Here is a 16,755-nt window from a genome sequence, read left to right as displayed (position 1 = left end):
AGTAATAGGGATCACGATTCACAAAATGAACAATATTTTACTTGAAACTAGTGATGTTAACTATGAACCCATCGAGGAAGTGAGCAGCAGGGACATTTCTTTCTCAGTTTATACAACAGGGCTTTCTTTTTGAACCAAGGGAGTGTCCCCCTGCTGGCCATCAAAAAGAATGCAGGTTTAAGGCACTTCTGCATTGACTTCACTTTTCAGATCTAGAAGCTACGTCCATCTCTTATATACAGTCAGTGATTGTGGTTGAACAGTCCAAAAATATCATTTTACCTTGATGGAAAACATAAGAGATAAAGAACCATGGTGCTCAGAGAATCTAACTGTACTTATACTAACATAACAATACTTGATAACATCATTATGCTCCAATACATCAGTGTATATATTTTTTCTTTTTTGGGGGGGCCCTACAAGCACAAACAGGAGCCCATTTGTTCATTTTAATTACTGACAATCAAATCTCTGAATGCAACTGGCCCCTCCCCTACCTTCCCTGTGTGTTCTTGCACCTTATAAAACAGAGTTCCAAAATTGTGTTGAGGACAACAACCTAAAACCACAAGAAATTTGTTGTTCTTGCTGTAAAGACGGAAAAAAAAAACATGCATGAAAACGTAAATCGTATTGCCTGTATTCACATTACACTGGTATATTCCTTTTTAATAGAGTTCTTTTTAAAGGTTTGATTGAAACTAAAATGATTTAAATTCTGTCCTTTGAACGTATTGCTTTAGTTTCATAAAATTTACCCTCTTAACTTCAGATTACCTGTACAGATTATGGTTAAAGTTGGGTCTTATTTTAGCCACAAGGCCAAATTTCCAGAAACAAAGACGACGTTACATCTCAGAATTAAGTCTTGTTCATTTCCACATTACAGTTTTTCTATAAAAAGATTTTCCATTTTCCAAACAGGTGAAAATGTTCAAAAATGGGTTGAATGCTAAGAAACCGAAACCTAAGATATGTCATCAATGACCTTGTGAATCTTAAGAGGTTAAAGATGGGAAAGAAAGAATGCATCTGGCAGTAGTGATGTAACATCATTTCAGTGTGGAAACGTCTTGTTTGATGGGAGACACACAAAATGTGGCTTTTATACACTGAACATGGCCATTCTCAGAGAGGGTTTCAATAAGTGTTAGGAGCCCATGCCCTCGACTGCAAACTGTACCTTTCAAATCTCTGTACCTCTTTACAATAAGCATGCACTCCATGCTGTATGTCAAGGTCTCATATCAACCCGAGTTTAACAGCGGAGGTTTTTGGGTGTCTCTGTTGTCGTTTCTCAGGCTCTTATCTCAGATTTGTCAATCACACTTTAAAACAAAACTCATGCAATGATATGTCATATGGTCAGCCTGTATGAAAATACTGTGATTCTTATCAAATGGATCAACATGAATATAAACAGAAGAAGACCCCATGTAATATTCCCACCCACCCACTTCCCTCCAAAAAGGATAAAAACCGTCTTTTTGAGGTGAGATTGGTGTGCCTTCCCGACATGTAGCTGGGTCTATTTTAGCCGTACGTGTGGCATGTTCAGCAACTCGTTGCTGCCAGTAGAGGGCAAGGATGCGTGACCGCTGGCCAGACTGCGGTTTGAGCCCTGGGTCCCTGCTCCGGCTCTGCCGCCTGTCCTCAGGAGTTCTGAGGAGTAAGTCGGAGTCTCGGCAGACCCCTGTGACAAGAAGTCAAGTCCCTGCGTCTCAATGTCTCTATCACTGATAAAGAGGTCCTCCTCACCCCACCCACCTCCACTCCTCCTGCCTGTACCGCCCCCTCCTCCCCCAGGATCTTGGCTACAGCTATGGAAGCCAATGGGGGAGTCACTGCTTGTACTGGGGCTTGGAGATGACAGGCTGTGGCCGTGATGGGTGGGGGCTACTTGCTTCAGATCCTGCACTGACATGGACTTGCCCAATCCTCGGTCCATCTCGTTGGACCCAGAGCAGCAGCCCAGCGCTGGTGGCACCAGGGGCTCCAGCTCCAAGCTCATTTGTCTCCTCCAAGATCCCTCCTCCTTTGTGCTAAGCCTGCTGTTGCTGTTCCCTTGGAGCTGCTGCCCCAATCTGTTGAGCCCCAACCCAAGGCCCTTCCCGACAACGCTGTCCTCCATCTGTGTCCCAAGACCTCCACAAAAGTCCTCTATGTCAGGGGATACCTCTATGGAGGCTGTTCGCACTAAAGTGCCTGGGCCGTGACTTCGGCTAGGAGGGGGTGGAGGTGGAAGCCTTGCCAGAAGAGGAAACCCACCATCTCTTACTACTCTGTCCTCTGAACTGCTGACACTGTTCGGGGTGAGGATGGGTGGAGAACTACCCATAGCCTCATCAGTGCCACTTTCAGGTGTGGTGGCCTGAGCCTGGGGATGGTGGTGGTGGCGATGGTGATGATGATGTGGCAGGGGCGATGGGCTGAAAGAGGATGATGCGAGGCCAGAGGGAGGCGTGGAAGAGGGGGCATTGAGATTGAGGTTGAGCTCGTTGGGGGGCCCCAGGATGAGATGGAGTCCTCCCTGCGAGAGATGAGAACTGGTGGAGGAGCGAGTGACGAAGCCGCTGGTGGGCGGCGCTCCACTGCTGCTGACCTGGGTGGAGCAGGACATGTCCTTGCTGAAGACAGAGGAGTGGTAGTCTGAAGTCTGTTCCAGCTCGAAGAGGGGAAGAGAGGAAAGCGTGAGGGCCGAAGACGAGCCTTTACGCAGAACCTGACGATAAATGTCGAGCAGGGAGTCCAGCTTCGACTCAATCGACTGGACCTGTGAGCAGAGAAGAGGAATAAAGGAGTGATCTACCGCCACATCTGGCAGAATGTACAGATGCTCTAAGTGTCGATTTGAATGCTTGAGAATCAGGTCTGGGGGCTCATAGCTACCTCAACAGCATCTTGCTTTCTACCAGATGTTTGTTTTAAGCTTTAGGATTCATATGCATTTGCCACTTTCAACTTGTGCACCTGAAAAAAATCAATTTGCTGTAAAGAGTAAAATGTGATTCAGGGCCATCTTAATAAGGTTTTGAATTCTACCCATTGTGACAAATACCAAAATAAAATGATCAGTAAGATGTTTTAGTCTTATAAGCAGTTTGGAGATGAATGTGATTAGCTGAGTTAGTCTAATGTTGCATAAAAACTGGAAGCGGGACAGAGCCGGAATACCAACAAGTTTATTTCCTGTAACTTTAGGAAACTTAAACGCAGTTGAGATGGATCACATTTTACTGTATTTAGCTGGTTTGCTGTCGATGGACTGGCACTTACGTAGCGCTGTTCTAGTCTTATTGACCAGAAACACTGGGGGCATTTTGGGGTACGTAATGAGGACCGGAGGCAGCAAGGATCCAAACACTGAAGTTCCAATTAGCAAAAACCCTGATCCTCTCAACCTCCTGAAATTTTAAGAACAAAACCCAGAGGACGGACCTGTCGCTCCACCTTACAGACGCGACCCAGCATGCTCATGTCCTCCAGTATATCGCCATCAGAGAGCAGCTTGTCTCGAATCTTCTTATCCAGAGGAATTTGGCCCTTCCCAAGGATTTGGTCCACCCTGAAATGCACAGAAATACAAGCAAACACAATAAGATATTAATTTTAAAATGTACAAAGGAGGACTACAAAAGGAAGGAAAATTAGAACCGTTTATCTAAAGTAAACCTTTCCCCGAATAAAACAAATCCAAACACGAGAGATTATTCTTCCTCACTGGACTTCACACTTCCAAACATTACCAACCAGATTACATTTTACCAATTAACAATACAACTTTTTATTTCAGACTCTAAACATTAGAGTCATATATTTTGGTTTACACATGATTATATTTATGTCTAAATGCTAAATCCAGTCAGGCTCTGTGGGATCTGGTTAATAAAGTCTGTTTGTGTTAAAGCTGACAGAGAGCACAGAAAAACTGAGCCAAGATCATGCAATCACGAGTTCACCAAAAGGAAGAAGAAAAAGTCAGGTGTGGACACCCTGTATGTCACCACTAAATCATGCTAGAAGAAAAGGGGATCGAGCACTACACCGGGAAGTTAGATCTGGATTCTAAAACTGTATTTTTACAGGAGGAAGCGAGAAGATTTACGACACTCGTTCATTGTAAATCAGTCCAATTTCAAATAAGAAATGTAATTCAGGATAAGATGGGCAGGAACCGAATGATTCACGCTCCTCTTGAATATGAAACATGCAGATCAAATGTAGACGATCTGGGGATTGTAATTGTGGACTGGATCCAAATATAGACAAGACCAGCCTCCATGTAACATTTTAAACATTTTACTAAAAAAAACAAAAACATTTTGCGTAAATTTAAGGACTGTTACAGCTTTCTCTATTCTAATCTTACAGATGTTTTTCATATATTACAGTGAGGTCATGGCAGGTTGAAGTTATTTGTGGCTGGAGCTTGCTGACCTGTGTTAGACTCTACTCGTGACTACGAGATGTGTTTAAAAAAAAAAAAGAAGCATGTTGACAGGCCCTCCACCCTTTGCAAGTCGGATTGGCTCATCTGCAGCAACAGAGTGCACACAGCATCAGCAGGGGGCAGTGTTGCAAAAGCAATGACAGGTGAAACCTTCTGGTGTGTGATTGGAGTGTGTCTAAAACATGTTAGCATCACATTGCAAACTCCTTTCCCAGAACAGAAGTCAATTTACTTAAGAGATCTGTTAGTGGCTGGTTAGTAGCAGATATATCCAGGACGTGTTTGTGTGTGGGAGCAGAGTGTGGCTCGAAGCTCAGTTAATTCAGGCTTTAGCTCGTCAACCAGGGGCCTCATTTATCAAATCATCAGAGGAAAAAAGCTCCAAACTTACACGTTTTTAAAACCTGCAGACAACTTGGATTTATCATGCATATAAAGGCGGTGACAAATCCCGAACTTTCAACCGCTTCTCCTTAAAAGCCTCGGGTGGCACATGTGGAACAAGAAGTGAAGGTAAAGGCAACAAAACAACACTGGCAGCAATGTAAAGGTCCTGATTAACAAAGACAAGCAAATCTATCAGTTTTATGGAGGACTGGAAGGAGTAGTACTGTACTGCACTATGTGTCAACTCAAGCTGATTTAGGCTTCATCTGTCCCCTTCCTGACAAACCTGCCAGTCTCTTAGGACACACAGCATGCTTCAGGGGCTTACATCATTGTTAAATGGTAAGCTGAAATCCTTTGAGTTTGGGATTTATAGAGCTGTGTTTGTAATTGTTCTTCAATGTGAAAACTGTACACATAAAAATAGTTTAATGTCCTGGTGAGCAGTGAAAACAAGGTTCATTCATAAAAGTTTCCAAGCAGTGCTACTAAGTGAATTTTGGATCAAGAGGGTCTTTGCCTGTCCAAAATCAGAAGTGAGATGTTGGCACAGCTGAAGTATAGTATTATGTACTCGTCAGCCACTCAACACCATCTACAAAGGAGGTCCCCGCAGTCCTTAGACATGCACGCTGCACACCATCCATTTCTCTATTTTATCTCTGGTGAGCCAGGCTCAGCAACTGCCGGTTTCTATGGATCAGTTGATCCAGACCTAACTATATGCTTTGTCAAAGGGAAAGTTTTAAGCCTAATCTTAAAAGTAGAATCCAAACTGGGAGTTTCCACAGAAGAGGGGCCTGAAAGCTGAAGGGTCTACCTCCCATTCTACATTCTAGGAACCACAAGTCAGCCCGCAGTCTGAGAGGGAAGTGCTCTAATGGGTTTATATGGTACTATAAGGTCATTAAAATAAAATGGGGCCTTTTAAATTTGATTCTGGATTTAACAGGAAGCCAATGAAGGGAAGCCAATATGGGGGCAAATATGCTCTCTCTTTCTAGCAAAAAATGAACTCAACAGTTGTACTAATTGTCCCGAGTGCATGTTTTGTAAACCTCATTGCCATCACTTCTCCATGAAGGGGCGGTCAGGTATGCTGGACTAACGAATGGTTGATAAATGAGGCCGCACTTTATGTTTTCCTTCACGTTTCTGACAACAAACCAGCTCCTGAATTGTGCGACTGAGGAGTGAACTGAACCCATGTGACATGCGAATGACAGAGTAGGTGGGTAGATTGAGTAAGTTGGGGGAATTCTGACCCCTGGGTGGAGTTCTTCCTCCCCTGGCTGTAATAGACAGACAGGGAGGGGGAGGAAAAGGCCTTGGCTCGGCTGCTCAGGGGCTGTGGGCCTACTATCATGTCCAGCCTGGAGAGAAGCAAACACAGGTACAAACATGCAAAAACACAAACTGCAAAAAGAAAAAAACAGCGTGAGATAAACCCATGCATGTATAAGGAATGCATACACACATGCAGATCTTTTGCAGTACAATGTCCGTCCTACCTGGTCTGCAGGCTCTTGATGCGGCACAGCATGTCCAGGTGACCGGCAGAGTACTGTTCGATCACGTCCTTCACATCATACGGACGCAGCGTCTCCTTAAACTTCTTCTTGGCTACATGAAACTTCATGATCCTGCATGAACAGCACAGAAGTTCATAAATTCACCAGAAGGGGGAGCTGTGGTCCAGCCGTGACACTGCCAGCCTGAGCTAATGTAAACAAATTAAAGCCTGCATTTATTTTGATAGTGCTTAATGGTGCTTTTAATGTGTCGACCTGTTTGTTCACAGCATTTCAAACGCTCAGAACAATCACTTTCTCAGAAAAAGAGCAGTGAGGCTGAATTCAAGGGAACGTGGCTGAAAGTGGAGAGTCAAAGGGGTCGGAAACAATGAAAACATGCTGGATTATATTGTCACAGCCTTCCGATATACAGTTTTGGTCCATGTGAATGCTTCAAAATATCAAAAATATTTAATAAGATGCTCAGCCAGCATCATTTCATAGAGCAAAACAGGAGGTCCCGATGATGTAGTTTACATGTACATACCACTGAGCCTTCTGACACGAAATGTGATGCATATAAAAATGTACAAGTGACAAGTTATGAGGTGAATGGCATACCTGGCTTCTGCTATTGTTAGATTTGACTCAAAGAACATTTTTGCTGCAGCTGCAAATCTCATTTAGTGACTTCCTGAATTTGCCGTACCCCCGACTTACCTTCGCATCTCTGTGCTGTCATGTGGTTTCAGAATGTACCTCAGAATGTGAGACTGTTGTGAGTGAGTGCATACACAAAACTCTACTATGGGCTTGAACATTAGTTTTCCTTTGGGTGCGTTCTGCATAAGGAAGCTCGTTAGCTTGCAGGTGCCATGGAAGTGAGCACGTCTGTTTAGCTTCTTGGCCCCTCAGTGGCCTCGAGTTTGGCACGTAGGACATTTGATTAGTGAATTTACACTTTTCTTTGCACAATAACTATTTTCACTATTTTCACACCTGTCTGTGTCCACAAAGTGATGCGTGACAGCCAGTTCACTTTATATGTGGAAGCTGGATAAAGGGATGAGGTGAACCACTGATGTTTATTATTGTTCTTTGATAAAACTGAAAGTCTGTCGATGCTCATAAAGTAAAAACTAAAAGAAAAACCAACATGAGGTGTCTTGTTAAGGAGCTCGTTCACCACATGGAGCCATAGAAGCTTCAGCATTATAGTCTTAGTTGTTATATATTTAATAATTCAAACACTGAGCTGCTTTTAACTTTTATTCAACTCCTGCTGGTCAGGAACGTATGATGACCTTGCATCTAACAGGCTCTTTAGTTCTTTCAGGACACGAAGGACATGAAGACGTGTCTACTCTTGTTTCCTTGTGACACGATCACCTTACACAGCTTTTAATCCTCCCACTAACCATATTTCCTGATGATCCAAAAATAAACTAACAGAAATAACAACCATCCGGTCACTTTAATCCCCTGAGCTCAATCAGAAGACGGCGGGGGGTTGGCCGCAATCAGGGTTAGTTTGCCTGCAGCCTGGGTCACGGAAAACTGCAGCAGAAGTTAGACTGAAAGAGGAAGTCTCATTTCCTCTGTCTCACCTGACAGCTCGGATGACAGACTTGACCGAGGGCTGCAAGTCCTCCACTGAGATGTCGCAGTGACAGCCCTTCTCATCAAAACCGTCCTCCGCTGTAATGTTGGAGTCTGCTGTTTGGAAGAGAGGCGCAGAAAAGGAGGATTATTTATTTCTGTGATAGCAATGAAGTCACTTTATGCCAATGAGAACATTTTGCATCCACACAAACAGATTGCAGTGAGCCGTGTTAGTCTTACTGCTCAAACACACTAACACACGGTCACGTAGCTTTCCGTTGCCCTGGAGATCCATCCATTTGTAGTTGGGCAACAGAAGATGCCTGGGACAGTTCAGCCATAACTTAAATCTTTTCCTGCTCATACATGCCTGGGTACGATCTTGTCACTAAAGTGGACGTACAACGGGATATCATAGCGTGGCTCAAGCACGTGCATCATAGTTTAAACCCCTTGTTTTGCACAACGGAATACGGCCTCCCGTCTGCAGCGAAACACCCCAATAGCTTTTGTATTAGCTTTAGCCCGGTCGGACTGGGCATGAAAGGGCTGCTTAAGTACCGCAAACTCCTCTGCTCCTCCACTTGGACCGCTAGCGCTGGCCATAACTATCGCTTGACAGACCCACCATGCGCACTGTGGAGTGGGATCAGTTTGGATTACGGATCAACTGTGATCCGTTGCACCACTAGACGAAAGAAGGATATGTGAAGAAGAAAACATCAAGCAGTCAGCAGGCAAAACCAGGTTTGGGTAATAGCTTTGTCTTCCAATATGACAACAACTTCAAATTTGCATCACTCCTGCTGAAGAACATCTGACGAATACTTTTGACCCTGGTAGTTTTTGTAGTTTTGGACAATTCCAGCTGTTTTTAGACAGAAACTCTAAACAAAACCTGCTCATCACCAGGTCACTGTTTAGTTTCAGAATAAGTTACCACCTCGATGTAACAGGTAAAAAGTGACTCAAGACTCATAAGAGACTAAACTCGGACTTTAAGCTCAACACAGCTTACTAATCCATTGACCTTCACTTTGTAGTTACACGCCTCTGCTGGGCCGTGGGGATCTCTGTGAGCTGGTGGAAAATCTGGAGTCTAAATAGTTTAAAGCACAGATCAAAGCTGTCCAAAATCCAGAGATTCACCTTAGTGTCATGGGGTAATAAAGCATTAAAGGTTTAGAAAGACTTCATTTTGATTTTCCAAATGGAGCAGGAACCCTGAGCACCCTGAGGAGGTAAGCACAGGGTTAATGCCGTTGATGTGTTCTGTTGAACTAAACACTGTAGATGACCTCAGGAAAGGATCGATTACTCCACGGTATGTGGGTTTTGTCAGACCTGCTGCTGATGAAAAACAGTGCTGATTAATGATTTGCTCCATTAAAAACTTTCCACTAAAATAATTCCTGGTTTCATTTCTAATTAAGACAGAATGGAAGGGAGATGTTTCCCATCCTCTAATGTCTCACTTAGCCAACATGTCAGCGATCAGACGCAGCGTGGCTAACCAGCCAACCAGTTTGGTTTTGGCTAGCTTGGCTAATGATTCCTCTCCACCAGCAGGCCTCAGCCAGCTGGACGGCTCTGACACCCCATATGGCTCCTGGAGCTCACCACCCCCACCTTCCATCTATCCATCAGTCCGCCCACAACCACCAACTGGCCGTTACCCAGGAGGACTCGCCAGGCCGGCACTGCTAGGCCAAAGAAAGGGAGCACAGCAGCCATCAGCATTCCTCCACTCCGCTGCGTCATTAGTGAGCCAAACCAGTTCTGATGAGCTGGATCGAGAGTCAGTTAAATATGAGCAGTGAGGTTGGGGCAGTTGTGCTTATTTTTATATCTCAGGAACACCTTTCTTTAAATGTGGCACTCAAGGAAGAGCAAGAGCAGCTGTTTGGAGAGGTTACTCACTTCCTGTTAATCCCGCATGACTGAAACTGGCCGGTTTTGACTTTGACAGCACACAATGAGCAGCAGTGAATGTAGCCTAATGGCTAAAATAAGTTATTAGACCTGCTCTGAACAAAAAAAGACATTGAGACATTTCAAAATTTAAATGGAAAAAATTCTAACATCTTTTTTTCCCCCCTCACAGGAAAAGCAGTTTTGTCCAGTACTATTTATATAACGCAAAAACACAACAACGGGCACCTCAAGTTAAAGACTCCATGATAATAGAGAGGAGATGATGAAACCAAGAAGGCCGTCTTCAGTTTTGGTACGGTAATATGTTACTTAGCATTTATAAGCCACCACTAAAAAGCCAGCAGGGTGGAGGCCAGAAGCCAGACTCTAAAACAGGTGATTTTGCTTTGTTAATAATCCACACTGATATAAAATACCGGCAGTGAAAGCAGAATGGCACACGCACCATCAGTGGTGGAGCGGGACTGACTCTTGAGGCGGAGCGACGGTCTGAACCGCGTGCGGTCGTTGAAGCTCCAGCTCTTCTGAACCTTGGCGGGACTGGTGCCCTCTGTGCCAGCGTCAGCCACCGGAGAGCGCCTGTCGTTCACTGATGACGTCTGCCTATTCTTGATGCTCTGACCTCGGGGGCTCGCCATCCTCACCCGCTCCTTAAAACTCAACTTCTGGCTGAAATTAGTGATGAAAAGTAGTACAGAGGGAGATTGGAGCGAGAAGGGGAAAGAAGAAGGAAGTGAAGTGGGGTGGAAATGACAAAGAGGTCAACATGTTTGAGCGATAAATGATTTTCATGATAGCAAAAAGTTATCCTGGAAAAGTGTTCCTTCATAAACTGCTGAACATGGCAGCCATCCATTTAGTATAAGGGCTGCAGGACAGGATGGAGACAGACCAGCATGCATTGCAGCAGATGCTTTAGACAAAATGCAAGCTTTGGTTAGATATGAAGCTTCAGCTGTGTGATGATGCTGGTGGTTTGTTCCTGCAAGTGTGCACAGTATGCCGTCTTGTGTGACCAATTCGTTTACACATCATTAAAAGAGCCAGCGGGTGTCGCACAGTTATATTAAATGTATCGCATGTTTTTATATAAAAGTGTGAGTTTATGGATGAAAATTCATAAAAATTACCTGCAGAGTGTGAACAGGCAGGACCATGAGGTGTGGAGATAATTAGCGAGTGACAGATCCTGTGTTTATGCAGAATGACAGCATGCAAAGCCGTTCGCAGGCGTCAGCCGTGCATCATTTACACGCTGCAGAGGATTAAACAGAAGTCTGTGTTCTTCTTATTGTCACCAAATCAGTGGATTTTGGTCATGAATGTGTTGATTCGTCTCAGTAAATTCTTACTCTTAAACTCAATAGTCTGAGAAAGTCAACAGGATGGCTAATGATTTCATTAAGACGTTATCAGCCAACGAGTGCATCTGCATAATCCTCCTTTCTAATAACTTGTAAAATGAACGTCATGATCTCACTTGTTAGTCTCAACGTGACTTGACACTAATGACTGAGCCCGTGAAGTCATCAGGAAAATGTTGCATGCTAGGTTCTGATTCTAAGCTAACGTTAGCTAGTGTTGCACACTGCTGACTGTGCCGAGTGGCAGTGAGGCCCTCGAGACTTTGTACCGACTCTGACTCGTATCCCTCGTTAGAAATCAGAGCACATGATGTAAGAAGTAACTGAGAGTCTCATAGCTGTTAGGTGGCTAGCAATAAGAAGCAATGCTTCTCACCGGTGGAGGGGATGGTACCTGAGATGTCTGTGTGGGTTCTGGTGAATGAAGCGCGGTTTATCGTTTAGGTGGAATACAAGGAGGTGAGTGAAGAAGAAAATGTTGACGGTGCATCACACACACACACACGCACACACACACACACGGTAATTTCAATCTCACTACATCCAGAGAAAAAGCTAATTAGTTATTTCAGAGGAGCTGCTGCTGAGAACGAAACCTGGCACAGACTAATGACCTGACAGTTAAAAACCAAAATCACAACAGGCACAAATAGCGCATTGCTCAGGCAAATATCAAACAAAAGGCAGATAGTGTGTTACTATGAAGGCGACTGATGTCTCCCTGCAGGGTTTTCTGACTCTGCTCTCTCTGAGGCTGCACAGCCTCCTACAGATACCCATGCACCAAGAATTAGTCAGCATTCCCAAAGAAAAACTTCATGTCACAGGGAGCAGAGATGCTGTGTACCTATGTTTCCGAGCAGTACACCTCCTCAGTAGCTTCTGTTTATTACTATGATTTTTACTAAAAACCAAGGGGAGATAGACACACGGTGATGTGTTACATGAAGCAGAAACAGATGAGAGAAAATCTTTCTGTCTTAAACCCTCGTGCATCTAAACACCACTTTCTTAGTGTAAGCTCTGCAGAATAACTGATTGATGAACCTTTGCAGGACTGTATGCATGAAGTCTAGGAAGTACAAAGTAATACGTTTACCGCTGGAGTTTCAATTTGTCGACCACTGACATTTAGAAGCAGCAGAACGGAGGCAAATTGAGCTTAGTAGAGAAAATGAACATCTACAGGACCGTTTGAAAAAGGCTGCAATTTGGTGAGTCACACAGTTCATGCCGATATCCCTCATTTAACTATGTGAATTCAGCTGGGCCATGGCAACAAGTGCCTGAATCACCAGTGAGCGGACAGGGAGCTTTACACAGTCGTGTGGGTTTACTGAAGGTATAAACATGCAAATCCATTTTTGTTTCCCATGTAATGTTTTGGTTTCCTCACTGCCTTTTCTCATATATACTGATTCTGTTAATAAAGCAAGGCAGCTCTGCACTGACTGCACAGTGTGGCGTTTAATCCCTCCTCTCTAGCTCTGCAGTAGAGACATAAATAGAGTTGGGGGTTTTGCAGAACCTCCATCACCTTTTCTACATTGTGGTGTATTTCATAAACCAGGTTCAAAGGGAAAGAGTAATATAAAAAAAAAAAGAAAGCACGCCTGCCTTCAGTTCGCAGCGGTGGTTTGCAGACAAACATTTACTCAGTGTTTCATAACTGCAAACACAACATATTACATCACACAGCCTCCACTGCCCTGCACACTGCCCTCCCCAAATGAGTCTATAAATGCATTGGCTCAAAGAGAAACATCAGGAGCACTGATTTCATCACAAAATTAAGCAATATTAGGACATTATCACACAGAATAACATTTGTAATAAGTGTGTAATAGATACCTCAGGCAAGAGGATGGTTTAAAGCATGAGAAAAATGTTGTGTGTGTGTTTTTGCCTTTGTGTGTAGTGAACGCGGTGTGTAAATGATTTTATTTTTTCTCTTTTGGAGAGAAAAAGCAATAAAAAGAAAAAACAGCACCAAACAGAAAGTCAAAACAGTGAGTCATACAGAGTGCTTGTGTAAAAGTGGCTGCTTTTCCAGGCAACACATCATCACCCTTATGGCCTTCAGCTCCTGTTAGGGCACCTGTTCTGTCTGGGTGACCATGCAGGTCGCACAGAAGTGTGGCGGAAAGAGCCCTCAAAGACGGCCGGCCATTGTTTGAACATAACGATGCAGATCACGAGTGTATTAACAGAACTTCTTCAGCTTTGCTGCTGATTTCCCAGTGCTCATTCGTTTGCATTAGAGCATTGCAGGAAATGCTTTGTACCTTCTACTGAATTTAAGTGAGTGATAAAAATAAAAGCTGCACCACATTTTTGATGTCATGCAACATAAGGTACATCCGGTGTAGCTAAGTTGTCCTAAAGGCGATGACACGTCATTAGAATAGAAAGTAAATATGGGCGTGGCCATGGAGAATCACTAATGAGTGAGCTGCAAAGTGCAGATGAAGTTTGAAAAAGAAGTGCCACAATAACATCAGTTCCTCTAACAACCGGTGTTCAAGAAGTCCGGCTGTACAGCAGAAATAAACACATTTATAGCCTGATACATAAAACCATTTCGGCCTCTATAGATTGATTCCCCCTTCATAACATTGTTGAGGTGTATCTTATAGCCGTCATTCATCTTTGATCTACAGGCAGGAGTTAGAAACTCTAAAATCTAAAGCTGACTTTTCAAGGTAATCTAAAAACTCAAGTACTTACAAACATTTGACTAAAAACAAGAAGAAAAAGCCATGAAAATAAAATTCAGGCACTCAAGTTATTTTCAGGTAAATTTCCCAAGTGGTCACACGTGGTACTGCGCCGCATCAGCTTTGTTGATACATTCTCTGATTTGACGCCCAGCCCTATTTCCAAGTCATGGACTTACAACACTACGTAACACAGCGAAGGTCAAACAGTCACAAACCTTGTGGTCGACTCTCCCTGCTCCTTCCTGCAGCAGACAGATCAGAAAAGGAAAGATATTTGAGAACACATCTTTTCATAAAACTTCAGTAATAGTACAGTGCTTATATCAAAATACTGGTGCTTTTGCAAGTTTTAGCCCATTTATTAGAAATCTCATATGTTGTATTAAAGAGAGTTTAACTAATATTTTCCACTTTGTCTTGCATCAATTTTTGTATGGTAAGTTATGTAATCTACCACAGTGAACAGTCTTTTTTGGTCAAAGTTACAATGTTATTGCAAGGTAATACAGTGCATCATTTTTTATTTTGCAGCTTGGTCTATTCCAAGACCAAGGAATATTGGGTATCTAACCCATTATTACAGGACGATCATTTTCTGCACAACCGCAGTGAGAGCCTGGTTCACACTACCAGAAATAATTTGGACCCGGGCACAGTGGAAGCTGCCCTCTGCCAGGTTGCCCTTGGTCATTAATACTGGTCATAACCTTCTAGAACAGGGGTGTCAAACTCAAATACACAGTGGGCCAAAATTCAAAACTGGAACAAAGTCGCGGGCTAACATTAATATTTATTGAAAAATCTTCCTCCAGATATAAGAATGAATCTTTTGCTATGGACTCAAACAAGTTTTGCTGAAAAACTGAATATGGAACAAGCAAAGCCTAATACTAAACGATATATATATTAGCTTTATAATACCAGTAGGCCAGCTCTAATAGTAATTTGGTATGGCTTCGCGGGCCAAATGTAATTAGGCTGCGGGCCAAATTTGGCCCGCGGGCCAGAGTTTGACACCTATGTTCTAAAATTTGTAGGCAAAGCCAAGGGGGCAGGGTTTAGAGTTCAGAGTTCAGGGTTTAGAGTTCAGATGAGGTTCCTTCGAAGGGTGGCAAGACTCTGGATGGAGCATGAGGAGCTCAGTAAGTCAGGAAGGACTCTGCTTAGAGCTGCTTCTCCATCACATGAACAGGAGCCAGCTAGAGTGGTTCAGGTATCTAACCAGGACATATCCTGGCACCTCCTAGGTGAGGATGAGGTTAGTCCAACTAGCAGGAGATCCAGACCCAATAAGTGTCAAAGTTTTTGTGAAGTGAATGCATTATTCCACATAATAACATGAACTCGTTTGGCTTAATGAAAACCAACAAACCAGTTTATAAAGCACACCCTGACGTGTACTGGACAGTGAACCTGCTGGATGCGCTTCATGTTGGGTAATGCAGGTTGTGCCTCATATACTTAGCACCGAGGTTTTTCCAGGCAGCTGATTTCTATGTTTACTTTTGCTTTGCAAACCTTTTCAGCGTGTAAAGTTAGCGCGGCCTCAGCAGTAGTGTTAACGGCAAATGCGAATTCTTCTTTAACGGCAACATCATAAATGCAAAGTTTATGTCCACAGTGATGAATGACACACTCAGCATGTTTAAAAACTCCTTTACTCTCCAGTTGAAGTCATGATGATGTGAGCTTTAGGAATTCATTAAAATACAAGTTATACATGATTTATAACCGAGGAGCTAAAACCTGCAAACGCACCAATGTGTTCAGCATGATAGGGAGATTTCTGCATCACAAGCTTTGCCAGCAGCTGTTTCTTTCACAAGTGCAGAGGATTTGAAGGCCGCAACACATCGATCAATAAGAGGCCTGATGGTGGAAGCCTTAACAAACAGCAGACTCACTACAAACATGCAGGTTCATGCACACTAAAGCAGCAGCGAGAGAAGAAAGTGACTTAAGGACTGCATGTTTCACACATTACTCCTTTAAATAAAGTAATCATAAAGCTATAACTGTACATTATATGTAACCATCTGCAATGCATTTATTGTATACATTGCAGATAGCTGTCCCAATATTTCCAGGCTCCACAGATGGCTTTCAAAAGCACATAGGAGGGGTGGAAAACAAACCCCAATCACTGGGTGTTTGCAGGGTGTTTAGGATGGATACCAAAAAATGCACAAATCATAAAATTTTAAAAATGTTCTTTAACCAAAGAAGAAAAGCTCCCCATTTCTATAATTCAAGGTGCATAACTAGCTCGAGTATTAACGTTTAGCAGCTTGGTTAGATGCCTGGATTATATCACAGAACTGTGGATAATTTTAAACAGAGTATTTAAATGTAAGTGCACAAAACTCATAAATGCCAATACTAAAACATGAAGGGAGGCGAGCTTTTAAGGGCAGCTTTTCTGCTTTTATCATGTGCTGTTTGGGACGATACCAGTCATTTCCCACAGCACGTGCCATCACACTGTGATGACCTGTCATTTTGACTTTCATTTAAATAAAAACATTATTGTGCCAATTGAACCCATGTGGGTTCTAGAGATTTATGATCTTTTCTAAAATGTGTAGTAACAGTACGTGGGATTATAGCAGTCATGCAGTGTATGTTGAGGTCTTTTATTCTGAAAGGAACAGGAAGAAGCTCTTTTTAGATATACGTTACATAGAGCAAAGCAGGTTTTGGTACAGACTGGGCAGCTTCATGAATAAAGTGCTCGTCTTAGGTCAATTTAAAAAATAGAATTTGCTGGCTGGAGTAGACAC

General features: G+C 43.2%; 1 protein-coding gene across 12 annotated transcripts in view; it reads right to left on the bottom strand.

Annotated features, from left to right (window-relative positions):
* Positions 1–1,008: 1,008 nt before the first annotated feature.
* kcnq5b (potassium voltage-gated channel, KQT-like subfamily, member 5b) overlaps positions 1,009–16,755 on the bottom strand; it is a 142,244-nt gene continuing 126,497 nt past the window's right edge. For 2 of the 12 annotated variants that reach the window (XM_085410899.1, XM_085410909.1), the window contains 8 exons: positions 14,191–14,217; positions 12,103–12,159; positions 10,337–10,560; positions 7,962–8,070; positions 6,352–6,483; positions 6,106–6,213; positions 3,442–3,568; positions 1,009–2,776 (listed from right to left, as the gene is read on the bottom strand). In XM_085410899.1, the coding sequence (XP_085267025.1) occupies positions 1,532–2,776; positions 3,442–3,568; positions 6,106–6,213; positions 6,352–6,483; positions 7,962–8,070; positions 10,337–10,560; positions 12,103–12,159; positions 14,191–14,217 (2,029 nt within the window). In that variant the 3' untranslated portion in view covers positions 1,009–1,531. The remainder of the gene's footprint in view (positions 2,777–3,441; positions 3,569–6,105; positions 6,214–6,351; positions 6,484–7,961; positions 8,071–10,336; positions 10,561–12,102; positions 12,160–14,190; positions 14,218–16,755) is intronic. The other 10 variants (XM_085410911.1, XM_085410902.1, XM_085410900.1 and 7 more) reach the window with 10 other exon arrangements.

This window comes from Rhamphochromis longiceps, linkage group LG6, assembly GCF_057381845.1.
Source record: "Rhamphochromis longiceps isolate RC_006_pf linkage group LG6, R_longiceps_female_GT1.1, whole genome shotgun sequence".
Lineage (NCBI taxonomy): Eukaryota > Metazoa > Chordata > Actinopteri > Cichliformes > Cichlidae > Rhamphochromis > Rhamphochromis longiceps.
The sequence above is the reverse complement of the archived record's forward strand: the minus strand, read 5'-3'. Positions and strand labels throughout refer to the sequence as shown.